The following is an 18,230-nucleotide window of genomic DNA, read 5'->3' as shown; positions in this document are numbered from 1 at the left end:
CCATGTTAGCCAGGATGGTCTCGATCTCCTGACCTCGTGATCTGCCCGCCTCGGCCTCCCAAAGTGCTGGGATTACAGGCGTGAGCCACCGTGCCTGGCCAACTATTGTTGATATATGGGAATGACATTGATCTTTGTATATTGACTTTGTTTTTACTGAAATATAAATGTAGACAAGTACACAGATAATAAGTCCATAATAATTATCACAAAATGAACAGTTTTATAACCAATACTCTGATCAAGAAACTCCAGCATCCCAGAAAACCGTTTGCCCTTTCTTCCTGTGCTCCAGAAATAACCACTATTCTGATTTCAAATACCATAATTTTGCCTAGTTTTGAACTTCATATAAATTAAGCCATGCAATATATATTCTTTGTATTAGGCTTCCTTTGCTCAACAAACATGTTGTTGCTATATAGTATGCCACCATTTGAATATTACAATAGTCATCATTGGGGTTGTTTCCAATTTAGGGCTTTATGAACAGGGCAGTTATTATCTTCTTTGAGAATATTTTTTGTTGCACATATTTACACAATTGTGTTGGATATACATCTAGGAATAGAATTGCTTGGTCATCTCATATAATCAGCTTTGGTAGATTCTGTCACACAATTCTGAAAACAGGATTAGTCAATACGTGCATAGTTGGTGTTTTAATGAACCTTCAAAATAGCATGACAAATATGGCTCTGCAAATGGTTATTATACTGTGGTTTCCAAACAAGCAATCCTAGACTCTCAAATAAAGGACGGTCTTCTTAGCTGATTAATGCAGTTTACTTGGCGATTCTTATTCATATTAGAAGTCTTAATGTTAGTGCCTTACTCAGGATACATTTAGTAGTGAATGACTGAAATCAAATTCAAACTAACTTTTGCAAAAATAAACAAAAATATAAAGGCACAGGTGAAATATATTGGTTAAAGTGATGGAACAAATGTTACCAGCAGACTTTTTTCCTATTTTTAGTTCTCAGTTCTGATTTTCATCAGAAGAAAAACTTCATATTCCAGCAGACTTTTCTCACATGGCAGCATAATATGGCCCCCAGAAGCTTTGGGCTTACATAGTTTTTAATGGCAGAGAGAGATGCTTTCTCTCCTATTATTCATTTCAATTCTTCTCAAAAGACATTGATTGGCTCTGCTGTATCCAGAGAGACGGTATTTTCTGATTGGCTAGCCCTAGATGATGTTCCACATGGGTGGGCAAGGGCAGTGAGATGGGCATCACAAAATCACCAGAATCTCACGGTTTAAATGAGATTATTATAGAGCGTAGGTGGGGTGGTTTCCCAAGGGATGCTGATCAGGTAAAAACAAAACAAACAAATGTATGTCTATTACTGTTACACTGTATATAACTAGAAATAAGGATTACTTTATATTAGCATACATGTTTATGTTTTTCAGATTATTGCAAATCATCATATGCAGTCTATTTCATTTGCCTCTGGAGGGGATCCTGTAAGTATGGATTCACAAAAGTTATTTTTATGAGTTAAAATAACTTCTTGACATTTGGGGCTGGATGATAAAAAAAAAATAACTTTTACATAAACCATATTAGCCACTACATGTCTTTTCCTAACATCCTATTACAGTCTGTGAATCGCTACATGTAGCAGATAACAAAAAATTTGCCTTGGGCAAAATATTTCCTATCATTAAATTTTAAAATATTTGGATTAGTAGATTAAACTAGTAGTGCTCCATTATGTTATTAGCCATGGAGTTATCATCTAATAAGCTTCCTGTTGATAATGTCTAGGTCATGAAAAGCAAGTATGTCACACGTGTGTTGCTCAATCCTGCCTTAGAATTTCTTCTCAACACAGAGTTTCTGGCACACTTTACTAATCAACTGCACTTGGTATATCAACCAAGTCAACTAAGTCTAATCTGGAATGAGCAACCAGGTTTGCAGGAGCTCATGGAGGAAATGCTGAGCTGGGGAGAGAGAACTTGTAGTTCTTCTCTACTAAGAAGAGGTCATGTGGTACTCATTTCCTGGAAATTGTACAGGATTTCTCCAAGCCTACTTTGCAGAATGGAGTGTCATTCCTTGACTCCCTACTGCACCATTTCTGGACCAGAGCAAAAGGAGAGGGGCTTTGAAGCTAAGGAGCCTGCAACTGAGCAAGAAGCTAATCTGTTTAAACTGAGGGAGTAGAAGAATACTTTTGCCATTCTGTGACATTATCGGTCTTTTTATTGTACTCTTTCCTCTTCCAACCTTCCATATGTTTTGATGAAAGGTTAGAAGAGGACAGAGTACAACTTTCATAATGGTTAAACATCAGTAATGTCGGGGAACATACACAGACCTTGTTCTTAGAATGTATTACCTTCTTTTCTGCAAAGCATTTCTTTTAAAAAAGATTATATCCTTCAGGAACGAACCAATAAAATTCAGTTTAGCAATTGATTGTTTTCTATCCACCACATTTACTTTTCACTTCTAATTGAGGAATAAAATGTAGAGTCATCAATGATAGGATGATAACCTAGAAACCCAAGAAAATATGAGGATGCTAAAAACTACATCTGGCAGCTGATATCATGGTAGTTTTAATTTGTTTTAAACTTTTTGCTAAATATTCAATGGGGGAGAAATAATTGTATATCGCAAAAGGAAGTAAAGTTCTAAAGTTACTCTGTAATCATTGCTTCATTTTACTGGCATCTAAAGTATTTAAGCAGGTTCTTCCACTTGGGTGTTGGTGTAACTTACCTGTGTATAAAATATGTAGCTAAATGCTATTTAAATTAGCCAATTCTTAAAAAACACTTCAATAATTACTTGTCTTCACATTGGCTACCAATGACCCAAAGTATTTAAGCATGTCAAACCAAGACATGCTTTTTTTTTTTTTTGAGACGTAATCTCACTCTTGTCACTCAGGCTGGAGTGCAGTGGCATGATCTTGGCTCACGAAGCACATGGAAGAAAAGCAGCCTTCATAGGATTTCAAACCCTTGTTTTCTAATTAATGGTTATTCAGTTTCCCCTTTAGGCATTACTACTTCCTCATCTTTTAGCCTGGGGTGTAGTTATTTTCAAATAACTATTATATATTAGTTCTATGATGCTGCCATTTTTAAAAGTAAACCAAATGTTAAGAGTTCTACCTTTTCCCCAAGAAATTCCACAGATGCCTAATTGTGAATTCCCATTAGCAAATAAGGGACATACAAGGTGTCAGGTGCTTAGCAGCTGCTATTTGAACCCAAGAGCCTATCTGGACTCTTTTCCATCCAGCCTTGTAATCTGGCCTCATTAGCAACACCAACGATGATGGCTGGCAGAGAGGGTCAACTGAATCCCAGCTGAAAAATACCAGCACTTTCTTGTCTTCCTAGCTCAGTCATCCATGAAGGAATTCAAATACTTTTCTTAAGAGATTTAAAGTAGTGTTTATACGTGTAGTATGAAAAATAATTATTGGTGTTTGCCCTAAATTTCTCCAGGGTTGTCATCATGTTAGATTGGTGTGCAAACACTCATTTACTCAAGGCATGCCCTGAATGATTTCTATTATTGTTCTCCAGAATCTTAAATCTTTTCATACTCTCTTCATGTGCTTTAAATTGACCAAAGCACCATTCCTATCAAAAACAAACAGTAAATAATTTGTGGCAACTATGGGGAAGGTTTGTACCTGCTGCATTGAGAGCACCTCTGTGCTCTCTGAAGCTGGTGAGAAAGCCTGTTGATCAAATTTAAAATAGAAATCTGGCGGCAGTGCCATGGCTTAGTTGGTTAAAGCACCTGTCTAGTAAAATAGAAGTCTGGAGCCACCCTAAGCACTGGCATTAGAAATCATCTCTATGAAGTTTTACCATCAGGTCGGGGAGGTAGTGTGATGTACTGCCAGGCTTTGGAGTCAAGTAGACTTGACTTATTTAAATTCCCTAAACTCCAGAGTCCTCATGTGTAAATGGAGGATAATCCCTATTGCCTGACAGTGTTGTGGGAATTAAGTGAAATGATGCGTGGTTAGTGTTAGCACAGTGCCTGGCACACCGTCACAAGAAGTAACTACTACCACTATTGCTAATACATGCCCATATTTGTTTTAGGATACTAACTGAGATAGTTTACAGCTTTAGGGCGAACTACATACAAGGGTAGGAAGCTGACTTCAAAGTCCCTGTGGTCCAACATAGTAATCTTTCTCCAAGATTTCCTCCAAAATTTCAAAAATAATGAATAGTCTTCTCATCTCTTGGCCTTTGCTCGCCCTCATTTTTACTCTCTTTGCAAAAACAGTTAACTTGTTTTCCATCCGTCAGCCCTGAAAACAGTTGTTGGTAATGTCTCTATGGCTATATATACTTTCTCCACTTAACAAATGCATTGTGAATATGTCAAAAATTAAATACGTTTAAACATATTTTCCCCTGCTATTTGTGCTTTACTTTTAGCATTCTGTAAATTCTCCCAAATGTTTACAGCTATAGAATTTTAGAACTATACCAGCGTTGGAGGCTGTTTTGAAGATGAGGAAACTGAGGTCTGGAGAGGTCTCACAGCCTCTTTCCCATAATTGGACCTACCAGACAGCATGACTGGCATCAGACCACCTCGTCACTTGAATAAGAGTGGCAAAATCCCCAGCAATTGTGCTTTTCCTTCTAAATTCATGTAAAACAAAGCCCATAGATATGGCATTATTTATTTAGCGTATATTTAAAACCTTTTTTCTTTTTGCATAAGAGAAATTTACTTAGGTATGTGTTATTATTTTTTTTTTAATTGCCCAAGACGAGTTATGCTGACCCTGAGATCCGCTTCCTGTGTGATTCATTGTGGGTTATTAAGTGATTGTCCTTGAGGGTATTACAAACATGGGCTTTTATTTCCTGCCAGTTGATTGCATCTTCCCTCTAGAGAGTCATACTTCTGATCTGCAAATGGCATTGTGTGTATTTTTTTCCCGAGAACTTAGATAACAAAAAGCATCTTTAATTATTAAAACCTTATCATTCATCAGCTTATTGTTTTCGATAAAAACTGGGATTACCAAGTGGCATTTTGTTTGTTTGTTTTTACAAAGTCAGCAGTGCATCTCTTTTTGAACTTCTTAAGTTTTGCAGGGGTTCTCTTTTTTTAAAAAATGATTTTTCTTTTTCTGTATATTGATCAAATAAATTCATTGTATTTTCACTTTATCATCCCTTAAGTTAACTTGCACTGCATACAAGCAAGCTAACAACCACAAAATCCAACATGTCTCTTTAGTCAACTTACTTTCTGATATATGTGGTATATGTTCGGACAACAGGAAATCATGATGCCCTATCTTAGTTTATGTCACCTTTGTGATTGCATAATCCCTGATACTTCAACTTTCAATCTAGGATAGCATCATAGTCCCTAGCCATTTTTAAAGAATATGTCCTAACATATTCCCTATCTGCTTTCTATTTTATTCTTAATGACAGCCTGCCTCTAAGTTTTTAATTTTCTGATTCTTTCCCCAATGGACAGAGAACATGGACTCCATAATTGTTAAACTATATAGTGTATATTTGTTTATGTTCCCTTTTACAATGCTTTTCTTGTCTCTTTAAATAAAAACATTTGTATTTAAGTCCTTGCCTCAGTATCATGTCCGAAATATATGTTTCTTTCAACAGTGCAGTTCATCCATTTTAAATACAGTCATTTTCCCTTTTTTATAGGATACTACAGACTATGTTGCCTACGTAGCTAAAGATCCAGTTAATCAACGAGGTATGGAAAGCAACTTACAGATTTTTTAAAGAGCTGGTATATACCAACTCTAAAAAGTAACCAACAATTATTTTCAATGTACAGAGTGATGAGTATCACCAGGGTGCTATGTTGGATTCTAGAAATATTATGCAAATTTGAGTTGGAAATAAATCACCCTGTTAGCACAGCAAAGTAGAAAAACTATATAGATGAAATTTAAATCATTTTAAAGATCCGCAAACCAAAGGCTTAGCTGTTTGTGTACTCAAAAGAGAAGCTATTATGGTTATGATAGATGGGGCTGGCTGTCACATCCCCACTGAACAAAAGAATTACACATAAGACCAAAGCCGATGAGGAGTGAGGTTATTGACCTGCATTGGCTTTGGGTGTGTGTGTGTGTGTGTGTGTGTGTGTGTGTGTGTTTGTGTGTGTGTGTGTCTGTGTCTGTGTACTTGCTGTTCAAGAGCCTGTAGTATCTCTTTGAATGCTTGACTTCACCATTTGGATTTCTGCTTAAATGCCTCTTCTTCAGAGACCACCTTTGATAGCACCTCCTGTCTTTAGTAGCATATCCTACCTTGCTGCATCACAATACTTATTTCTCTTTTCATTGACACTCCACATTTCTATTATAGGTTAGTGCAAAAGTAATCACAGTTCGCCATTACTTTTAATATTTTATTTACTCACATATTGCACTTGTTTGTATGTTTAATGTGTCCTTTTTCCTAGGCTAAAATCTTTATGAGGGCAGGAACCTGTTTCTCTTACTCGCTGTTGTTCCCTAGCACTCATCACGATGCCTAGCATATAGGTGATACTCAAAAACTATTTTATCGAATGACTGAGTGAATGGAAGAGTGATTTGATGGGAATTCTAGTTTCAGGATTTAGCAAGGTCACATGGTGAGTATTGCTTCTCATCCCTAAGGCTGGGACATTCAGACTCCTCTTAGGTAGAAGTATTAAGTTGATTCTCCTCCTTAACTAGGACGTATTAGTTAGGCCACATCCTCTGCTGTCTCAGGGATGGAGTTTGCCCCCAAACATTTATTAAGTGGACATGGAGTAGGACTTGAAAATTTAGAGAGCTATGAGACACCGAGGTGGAAATGCACATGGCATGCCGGGGAGTAAATAAATAGAACATCCTGGACCTCACAATGTAAAAGTCTAAAAGGCATCTGTAGGACAGATACAAGAGAGCTAATAAGTAGGGACTTAATCCCATGGACAGATGGGTGGAGAGTACTGTTTACAAAGTAGAGTTTAGACAGATTGGTTTGGCAGCAGGATGTAGTAGATGGATTCGGGGAGAAACTTAAGGCAGGGATATCCATTTGGAAGGTATTGTGATTGTCAGAAATGAAATTATGAAGCCCAGCTGCTGGCACAGAGCCTGGCACGCAGTAGATCCTCAGCAAATGTTTGCCAAAAGAATGTGGCAGCAAAAAGATGAAAAGGAAGGAACGGAGGATAAACACTATAAAATACTCCACTAAAACTGACCCACTCTAAACTAAATAAGAAGAATGAATCATGGTCAAAGAGTGAGCAGGAGAGACAGGAACTAGTGAATGGGACAGTGGGGATGTAGGAGCAGGGCGCAACAAGGGATACCAGAAAAGGGCAACTTCTTCTAATCCTTGCCTGCACTTCCCTAAATAAGAACTGCTTGCTATTTCTGGGAAGGCCTCTGAACAACAACACTTTTTGTCTTAACATGGAAATGACAGGGTGAAAGGAAGAAAAAAATGCATCGGGAAATCTAGATGTTTAGTAACTTTGCCATCAGTCATGGAATATCTCTGGGCATGTCATTGCTCTTAAGTAAATGATGGTGAAGAGTTCAAAGATTAATGTTGTTGCTAAGGGTAATGGCCAAGAAGGATCCACATGGTTGCAAAGCTCTCCCTTTGCTTAAGTGAAACAAGAGAGGCAGAGAAAATTATGATGCAGCATATTCACTTTGAAAGCTCCTGTTCTGGTGCCTGAGTCATTTGTCAGAGCGAGCTGCTTGAAGAGGACCCCTGGGGATCCTGGCATGGGGATTTTGAGAAGGCATTCGTGAGAACTGTTGAGCGAGGTCCTGGCTGGGAGGTGAAGGATAGAAGCGGTCCAAATCAAGGTTTCAGTTTTTTCTTTCTTTAGCCATCAGCCTGTGTATAGGAAATAAGATTGATGCTGGAGTCAAAAAGACTGGGTTGGAATCATAATTATTTCATCATCTCACTGTATGACGTTAGGCAGATTGTTTCACAACCTCAAACCTGGATTTCCTTATCTTTTAAGTGGAAATAATAACATCTACATAACATGTGGAAAGCATAGTTTTCTTTCCTCCCTCATTACATCTTTCTTTCCTGTAGGAAAATGGGTGTGTCCGAGAAGATAACTTAGAAACAGGGTAGCTTTCTTGGTTTTAAAAGTTAATATGTCTCTATCACTTATTCCTCCTTTTCTGGTCTCCTCGTCCTCTCTCATATAGCTTGGCTCTAAAAATCTCTGTGAGAAGACACTGTGTTCTCAACATACCTCCTGCTTGCAGACACTCCTGTAGTACTAAATCTTTTCCCCCAACGTGATTCCTTGAACTAACAGTACCTGCAAAGAGGTGATGACACAGCTTTTGAATACACAAATATTATTAATGATTATGGAAGGAAAATCCCACCATGGTATATCATTTAGTAGGAGGGAAAAACATAACCCATAAGATTTGCATAGAGAAAGAGAGATGCCTAGAGAACAGTGCCTGAAACATAGCAGATGCTTGGGATTTGTGGAGTTAAGTGAAAAAAGACACAGGTGAAAGAGCAGTGTAATGAGAGCTTACAGCCAAGTGTTTGCAGGGTGTGTGAATGTGTGTGTAAAGGTGGGGTTGCAGAGAAAGGAAAGAGTGGAAGTAGGGGTCCCACAGCTGAAAAGTTAGACCAGAGACAGATTGTGGGGGGCTTTGAATACTGGCCAGGAGGTCACTGGAGCCATCAAATATTTTGAGCTTTAAAAAAATTATTATGGGTTCTGCTATTCTGAAATTACTAAATGATCATTTTTCTGGCAGTTGTGTCATTAAAAGTGGTATTGGAGGCCAGGCACGGTGGCTCACGCCTGTAATCCCAGCACTTTGGGAGGCCGAGGCAGGCGGATCACGAGGTCAGGAGATTGAGGCAGGCGGATCACGAGGTCAGGAGATTGAGACCATCCTGGCTAATACGGTGAAATCCCATCTCTACTAAAAAAAAAAAACAAAACCCAAAAAATTAGCCAGGCGAGGTGGCGGGCACTTGTAGTCCCAGCTACTCAGGAGGCTGAGGCAGGAGAATGGTGGAAACTCAAGAGGCGGAGCTTGCAATGAGCTGAGATCCGGCCACTGCACTCCAGCCTGGGCGACAGAGAGCGAGACTCCGAGACTCCGTCTCAAAAACAAAACGAAACAAAAATGGCATTGGAAAGCAGCAAAGCCATCTGGAATTACAGAGTTCAGTTTAGAGGACATCTCATTAGTCCCGGGCAGCGTGTAATGTTCTAAATGGCACTGGAGGAGAAGGAACAGTTTGGATCCAATTTGTGAACTAATAGTACTTGATGACTATTTAGATATTTAGATTGATGAAGAAATAGGAATCAGATGTTTCCGAGGATTTAATGAGATATCGTATGCAATGCGAATGTCTCAATACCTGGCTTATAGCACCTAAGCAATAAATGGTAGCTATTATTACTATTCTGTGTGATATGGAGTGGTGTTGCCACTAAAGAAACAGGGATTCTTATAAATAGAAAAAACAAACAAATAATCTAGTAAAAAATTAGGCAAAGAAAAATGGCTACCATTTATTTCATGCTCACTATGTGCCAGGCATTTTCAGTACTCCGTCTGCATTATCTCATTTAATCCTCACAGCAGCCCTAGGGGGTATGTAAACATATCATTCCTTTTTTTTTTTTTTATAGGAGAAAACACTGGAGGTGAGAAAAATAAGCAGTTTTCCTAAGTTTACACGGCCAATAAGTGGATGGACAGATTCCATGTCCTGAGCACACAAAAGAACATGACAAGGCACCAAGAAACATTTGAAAAATAAAAAAGTTTAGCCTCACTAGCAATCAAAGACACACAAGTTATAATTAGACACCATATTTCATCTCCAAATTTCAAACATTGAAAAAAGATAAGATGTGGTTTAGAGTAGTAGTTATTCTTGAACACTGCTGATAAAGAGTTTAGAGTCAAACATTTTAAAGAGCAATTTGATGATTTGTATCAAAAGTCTTAAAAATGTAAATGCCTTTGAACCAGTAGTTTTACTTCTGAGGAAATAATTAGGATATGTACAAAGATTAAGCAACATAGATCATTTTTGTATATTATTTATATCATAAGACAAAATTAATTTAGTATTCATGAGTAGCAAATTAAATGAATTCATAGAATGTACTATGATGCAGCAATTAAAGCTAGTAGTAGAAAAATAAGTAATTATATAGGAAAAATATTCACAATGCTGTTAATGCAAAAAACATATTATGAAGATTGTGTGTAGTATAATCCCAGGTGACTTTTCTGGGTAGATACACATTATAAAAAGATGAGAAAGACATATTCCAAAATGTTCCTAGTGGTTATTAAGATAACCACTGGATAGTGAAATTTTCTGTAATTTTTATTTCTTCTTGGTGCCATTTTGTTTTCTAAAACTCTTACAGTGAATATTTATTACACTTATAAAAAGAAAAAATATCCTAAACCCTTGAATAAATGTTTTAAAATAGTGACATCAGAAAGATGATGTTATAAAATTAACTAGCAAGTTTGGTTCATCCAGGATAAAATGGCAGACAAGAGAAGCCCAGAGAGTAGGTCCAGGGCTAGGGGTGGGGCTGGGATTGGGGCTGGCAGGGAGGGGAGGGAGGCAGGGCAGGCCTGCAGGTTCAGAAAAAACTACAACTTCTTAGCAGAACCCAGAAAGAAGAGGGCTAAGGATGTCAGGGAGTGGGAAAAGCCACAGGAGACAGCGACTTGCCTAAGGAGTAGTCAGGGGAGGGGGGGAAATCAAGAAATGAGTATTACCTAACAAAGGGGAAGAGCGTTTCTTCTGAAGGAGACATCTCAGATGGTCACACACTGGAAAGGAGTTAAGGGGCATGAGGGTGGGAAGATGCTATTCCACCCAGCAATTAACAGGCCGCTGGTCACTCTGGAAAGCTCAATTTCTGTGGACCTATAAAGGCAGGAGCCAGACTGCAGGTATGAGGAGAGTATGGTTGACATTAAATGGAGATGAGCAGAGGAGACTGGGCTTCATGCTGACAATCCTGACGCTTCCCACTCTTCCGTTTGCTTGATTCACTTTTAGCATTAGTGCATTTAAATCAGGGCAGTTTCCACTTTTGCCATCTTGGCTAGGACCTTTTAGTGAACTCTTCATTTTATCAAAGGCTTTTTCTGTAGAAAAGGTAAGTTCCAGTAAGAATGTTTTGAGTTTACTTAGTGATTAATACACTCTGCTTCTGTAATTGCTGTAAATGAGGAAATCCACATTGTCTTACTCCAAATATGTGGCAGTCCAGGAATGTTTTAATATTTTCTCTGAATGTAGTCTGTGAAGGGGACTGGACTGCCTGGACTACCTGGATATAGGAAGGCCATGCTTCTGGGTCTCTGAAGAAAGTGTTTTTTTTAAAACAAAAAAACCCCAAACCAGTAAAACCAACTTAAATTAATCCACTTATTTTTATTTCTGTTTATAGTTATAAAGTATGCGTACGACTGTCCTGGTGGTATTAATTCGCTATCAACTGAATACTGGCTTGCCTCTTTGAGGTTGTTTCTTCCTAAAGTATGGAGGATTCCCTGCTTTGATCCCATAGCACCATCTGGTGGTTGACCTGAAAAGCTGAACTTTTGAATTTCTAGTTTTCTAAGTATAAAAAGGAAAAGACAGAAACAAAACCAAAAAACTGTTTATTAAAAACAAATATAGCCAGGCGCGGTGGCTCACGCCTGTAATCCCAGTACTTTGAGAGGCCGAGGCGGGCGGATCACGAGGTTAAGAGATCGAGACCATCCTGGCTAACATGGTCTGTATTAAAAATACAAAAAATTAGCCAGGCGTGGTGGCGCGTGCCTGTAGTCCCAGTTACTTGGGAGGCTGAGGCAGGAGAATGGCGTGAACCCGGGAGGTGGAGCTTGCAGTGAGGTGAGATCGCGCCACTGCACTCCAGCTTAGGCAACAAAGCGAGACTCCGTCTTACACACACACACACACACACACAAACAAAAAAATATATATATATACATATATATAAAACTAGTAAAGAAGGGTCTGTTATCCTTTAAGAATAGTTGTAATCCTCTTGTTTGTGACTACCTAATCCTCTTGTTTATGACTACCTAATTCGACTACCTAATTCTAAATAAAAAAGACAGACTAATATATATCTCAGGTTCTTTTGAATCTTAGTGTAGTACTTGATACCCAGGGCTGGAAGTGTGAGCCCATCCTGCTACAGGTGGGATGAAAAAATCCAGACTTTCATCTGGTTCCCAACATGGAAAGCCAAGCTCAGGCCGTGGTAACAAAGTTACCACATCGCTGAAAAGGCACCCTCTTTTTTTGTGACTTGGCTCTTTTTATATATAGACATATATATATGTCTTTCTTCTTTCCATTTAGCTGAAAATTGGGCAATTCTTGGCCAAGCTTTTGGAATTGGTTCTAATCCTGGGAAATGGGCATATTTATATGTGATTCAAAGCCCACCTCTATCCTGTCCCATGACCAACCTAAAAAAAACCATTTCCATAGAGCAACATAGCATATCTATGAGTGGCAACAATGGAACTGTGAAAGTACGTGTGCTCCCTGGAGGTGGTGAGACTGGGCAGAACGTCGGCATGGGGTCAGTCTGTTTGTCTGCTGTTGCTTCTTGCCTGGAGACAGACAGACACCACTGTTTGTTCTTTTATTTTTGTCCAGTCTTCTCGAGCTGGGTGTGGTGGGGCATGCCTGTAGTCCCAGCTACTTGGGAGGCTGAAGCAGGAGGATCACTTGAGCCCAGGAGTTCAAGTCCAGTCTGAGCAACATAGTGAGACACCTGTCTCTATAACAAATAAAGTAATATGGTAGTAATAGGCTAATCCAAAGAAAAGCAGAAAATTATGTTGATAGCGTCAGCCTATGAACAGGACTCAAACCTTAAAGCATCAGAATCAGAAAGGTTGAGATAAGTAAAAGATTCTAGAGGTACGCCAGAAGCGGTAGAGGCTGGTTGATGTGTTTGATTGATTCATTCATTTCTGTGTACCCACATGCCACCCTGTTCCTCAGAGAGTTTGAGCTTCTGTGACAGAGGAAGAACAGGATTTCTGTAAAACAAAAAGGGACTTCAAAGATGACCCAGGGCATTGTCTTGGCAGACAAGAACCTTGCCATAAAGTGACTTGTTCAAGGTCACATAAATAGTGGCATAATTGGAACTTGAACTCAGATCTGAATCTTTTCATGGAGTTCTTTTAAACATCCTATTCTTTCATCTCCCTTACTGGAAGTACAATTTAGTTTTTTGTATTTATTTATTTATTCATTTATTTATACTTAAGTATCCTGCTTCTCTCATTGTCTTCCTCATCTTTACCTCTCAACATCTCCTCAATCCTGAGAAAAAGTAAAATTGTAAAAATTGTTGTTTCCATTTTGATATGACTTTTTATTTTGACTTTATTTATTATTATTATTATTATTATTATTATTATTATTATTTTGAGATGGAGTTTCACTCTTGTCCCCCAGACTGGAGTGCAATGGCGCCATCTTGGCTCACTGCAACCTCTGCCTCCCAGGTTCAAGTGATTTTCCTGTCTCAGCCTCCCAAGTAACTGGGATTACAGGCACCTGCCACCATGCCCAGCCGTTTTGTTTTTTGTTTTTTGTATTTTTAGTAGAGGTGGGGTTTCACCATGTTGGCCAGGCTGGTCTTGAACTCCTGACCTCAAGTGATCCACCTGCCTCAGCCTCCCAAAGTGCTGGGATTATAGTCGTGAGCCACCACACCTGGCCTTGACTTCATTTTTGATTGGACTGAGAATTTACGGGATTAAAAACAAAAGGATTACCTTTCCTTTAAAAAAAAAAAAAAAGTATTTATTTGGTTAGGTTGCTAGCATATTAGTGTTAGGAGATATTTTATCATTTAAGCCATATTTGATATTATGGAAGCTCTCTCTCTCTCTTTCTTTCTTCCTTTCTTTCTTTTTTAGAGACAGGGTCTTGCAATGTTACCTAGACTGGGGTGCAGTGGCTGTTTACAGGTGTGATCACAGTACACTAGAGCCTGTAACCCCTGGGCTCAAGTGAACCTTTCTCTTCTCTCCTGTAAGCCTCCCAAGTATCTGGGACTAGTGAATTACCTTTTCTTATAATGTAACACAGCTTCTTTTGGCTCAACTGGAGGATACATCTATCTCCAAGGGTACTTTTTAGGTCTCGGGATATGAGGCCTGACTAGCAAAAAGGACACTATTTCCACAAATGACCAAAGAAATAATTTATATCACCTAGTGGCTATAAGAACATGTCCCACTGCAGGGACCCACTGCAGTTCTCACTTCAAACAACTCAAAGACAATTTCATACAGTGGAACTACTCATATGATTCAGAGAAATCAGTATTTATTCATTCAACAACTATATTTAGAGCACTTTCTGTCTGTTGGTCACTATGTAAAGCTACTGTGGAGAAAAATATAGGAACAATATAAAATGGCAGTCTAAAGATAGACCAAATATTTTCCTTTGGTGGGAAAGATATAAATTTATAGATATTCTTAACTGGGTTTCAAAACTGGAATTAGCTCCTAAGTCTATTTCAGGATCCAATTTGTACTTTAAAGGGGCAACTTTATAAGAATGAAGATTTGACACCTTAGCCTTGTTTGATTTAGTAATACCACCACACCACCATCACACACACACACACACACACACACACACACACACACCTTTCAGAAGTGTTCAGACAACATTTTTAAGTAGAAGTCAAATTAGTTTTGGAATGAGAATATCTGAGATTCCTTGAGATGTTTATTAACATAAGTCTAAGAAACACTGTTATAGGTTCGGTTATAACTTACTGTTATCAACTCTACAAATTCTATTAGATGTGAATGAATTACCTTTTACTTCAGATAAATACGAATTTTTTCCAAGACAATGCAAAGCATAAAATCATGCTTCCAAGTTAGCATAGTTAAACCAGTCCGTAAAGACAGCTGTCTCTCCTCTCCTCAGATATCCCTTTTAGTAATGTGTTCCAGGTTTGTTTTCAAAATGCTGAGACCCAAGATACTTTCCCTGGTATTTAATCTGATTCTCCATGCACTCCTTTAAGCCCATTGCCTCTCCCCTGCTTTCCTATTCTCAGAGTATAGCTGACAATTTTTACAACACTCTTGTGTATATTAAACTGTTATTGGTCTTTTCCTCATCTCTCAATTCTTTGGGTTATCCCAGTGTTCCTTTGTAAAACTTCATCGTGAGACATGTTGCCTCTGTCTTTAAGCCATCCTTAGAACTCTTTCTAGGTCATCGTTAGGAAACTTCAGTCATTATATCTTCATATTGCAAGGCCATATTCTCACCAAGGCAGGAATGATGTTACATATGGTAGAGAGTTTAATTTACAGTACCTAACCACAAGCTCCTCTTTTCAGTGGCAGCAGCAGATTTGCTTACCCATTTATGATAGTCGGATGCCTGCCAGCGCCCCAACTTGTTTGTTTTTGTGTGAAAACTAGCGCGTTCCCGGTGACTGTGTTTCAGAAAAAATATCTAATATAAACTCTTTTATCTTCTGGTAATGACACCTTCACCCAATGCTGATTTTGATGCTTATTGAAGATAGTTCTTTAGTGGAATTTCAAAGACGGGGATTTTTCAGTGCTTTGTAGTAGCAATGACAGGGGAAAGGGGTGGCGGCAGGGGAGGAGGTTGGTATTCCAAAGCCCCTATCTTTACCAACAGCTCATTCCCCACTTTTGGAAGCGATTTGGAAAGTCATATTTTTTCAATCTTCCAAAACATACCATGCAAAGAGGACAAAGATGAAACCTCAAACTTCGCCCTCTGTGTAGATTACTGCCCTAAGCATCATTTACATTGAATTCAAGAGCTTGCAGTTAAATATTAGTCACATTATTAGTCAAATCAGTGTACTTTTGTGAAAATGTGGCCCCCAAATCCCTGCCTTGAGCCCCCAATTTGTAAGTGTTCGATATATTTTGATGTAAAATGTGAATGTTTCTTCTCTTTGATTCATGTGAAATGTGAAGTATTCTTTACACTGTTTCATGGCTGCAGAGAACTTGTAGTCCTGCTCCCTTTTATTCAATTATCAGTTAATGGTTTTGAAGTATTTTGATTTTATGTAATCTTCTCTTTCTAAAAATTTATTATAATGTTGTTTTTTGTATGTCCTATTGCAGCCTGTCACATATTGGAATGCCACAATGGAATGGCCCAAGACGTCATAAATACCATAGGGCAGGCTTTTGAACTCCGGTTTAAACAGTACTTGAAAAATCCTTCTTTAGATACGTCTTGTGAAAGGTCAGCCAAGAGTTTTATAATAATTTGACTATATATTTATATGTGTGCAGTTTTCTGTATATATTTATTTGTGTGTGTATATAACATTCATGTGGCATTTTAAAATGAACTAATAAAATTAGTAATTTTTTTCTTACAAATAGACACAGTCTCAGTACAAAATAATATTTTCCTTCCATTCATATTTATCCAGTTATATCCTCTTGCTTTATAACAAGATCAAAAGAGTAGATCCCTTTTCACTAAAAGTAAGAAGAGATTATCTCTGTTATTCTAGCACTATAAAGAGCTTTGAATTAATTAATTGAAATCAAAATAATAAACATCAATAAACTTCTTAGATTTGATTCAACCCCAGATCCTTTGCATATCAGTTAAAAAAAAAAAAAAAAACAGCAAGAACAAAGAACAAAATAAGAATTAAATGTCTCTTGTAGGAATTCCTGTCAGTTGGTTTGCAACGTAAATAGATAGGCTCCAGCTAAACTGTGGTTGGAGTGGAACATGATGGGACCCAAGAATTTGGTTGTTCTAAGGCACAGAAAGTCTGCAATGAAAGCTGAACCCTTTCAGGCCTGTCAGACTCCACCAAGTGTGGAATGCAGTGATGCCTCTGGCTCACACAATTCATGCCGGAGAAACAAAACTCTTAGGTACTTTAAAATGCATTTTCCTCTGGTTTGTCACTTTGTGTATCAACAAATACTCAGTTTGGAGATCTCCTTTTATGATGTAGTCTAGGGTAGCAAAGGAGAGGGGGTTACCAGGAGGCTTTGATGCTGAATTTTTCCCAGGATAACACTTCTCTCTTAGTGCTGTCATTTTATTGGCATGTAATGAACCCAACAAAACTGTGTGAGTTGTCAGTCGAATCAGTTCAATCCAAATAGACTTGATTTATTCTTTTTTTTTTTTGGTAAGAAACTATCCCTGATTCCAATTTGGAAGAGAAGTCTGTTTGTTTGTTTGTTTGTCTTGCCCTGTTTCAATTTTTAAAACAATTCCATGTTTATATAAATCTACCCACTTACCACATATGGTTCTAATATTTCTTTATTAATCCCATATACCCCTCCAGTTCTGTGCAGACAAGATAGCTGGCCATAGCTCTCTTATTTTTTTTTTCATCTTGGATTAATAAACTGGGACAGGCCCTGTACCCAAAGAACAATATTTAAATTTTATGTGGGCAAAACATTTCCAAAATGGAACAATCAAAGTGTGCTGGAGATACTCAAGAATACTTTGTATTTTTATAATCTTATGACAAAAATGTCTTACATTTAGGGAGTTCATATATTGTTATTATCATTGTTTTTATCACTGGAGGAGACACAGAAGCATCCCTTTGGCACTTTCTATTGGCTTACCCCATTTTGTCTACAGAAAGCTAAACAACTCAACCTTCTGACTGCTTCCATCCAGATGTTTAACATCACTGAAGCACGGCTATAAACTGAAAACATGAATGCAAAGTTTTTCAGGATGATTTGCTTGGTTCTGATCCCCTTGCATCCCTTACAGTATTTGAATTTTCACTCCGCCTTTTGAGGATTCTTTTTTTCTTCGCAGTGAGGAGGTGCATATCGATAGCCATGCTGAGGAGAGAGAAGATCATGAATATTACAATGAAATTCCAGGGAAGCAGCCACCAGCCGGTGGTGTTTCCGATATGCGGATCAAAGTTCAAGCCACGGAACAAATGGCTTACTGCCCCATACGGTGTGAAAAGTTGTGCTATTTGGTACGTAATGTTTTATTGTTACTGGACCCAGCAGTGCAATTCTGCCCTGATCACTAGAGCCTTTACTTTGAGGATTTCCAAATGCTAGTTTAGAGAAAGTCCTGTCTTCCTCAAATACAGAGCTGGAGAGTGAATAACTGCC

At 38.2% G+C, this 18,230-nt stretch overlaps 1 protein-coding gene across 1 annotated transcript in view; it reads left to right on the top strand.

Annotated features, from left to right (window-relative positions):
• Nucleotides 1–18,230, top strand: part of SHC4 (SHC (Src homology 2 domain containing) family, member 4) — a 163,836-nt gene that overhangs the window by 103,761 nt on the left and 41,845 nt on the right. The window contains exons 5-8 of the mRNA XM_011967297.1: nt 1,423–1,476; nt 5,698–5,749; nt 16,221–16,344; nt 17,917–18,088. Of these exons, the coding sequence (XP_011822687.1) occupies nt 1,423–1,476; nt 5,698–5,749; nt 16,221–16,344; nt 17,917–18,088 (402 nt within the window). The remainder of the gene's footprint in view (nt 1–1,422; nt 1,477–5,697; nt 5,750–16,220; nt 16,345–17,916; nt 18,089–18,230) is intronic.

The sequence above is a fragment of the Mandrillus leucophaeus genome, unplaced genomic scaffold, assembly GCF_000951045.1.
Source record: "Mandrillus leucophaeus isolate KB7577 unplaced genomic scaffold, Mleu.le_1.0 Scaffold798, whole genome shotgun sequence".
Taxonomy (NCBI): domain Eukaryota; kingdom Metazoa; phylum Chordata; class Mammalia; order Primates; family Cercopithecidae; genus Mandrillus; species Mandrillus leucophaeus.
Note: the sequence above shows the minus strand (reverse complement) of the source record. Positions and strands in the feature narration are given on the sequence as shown.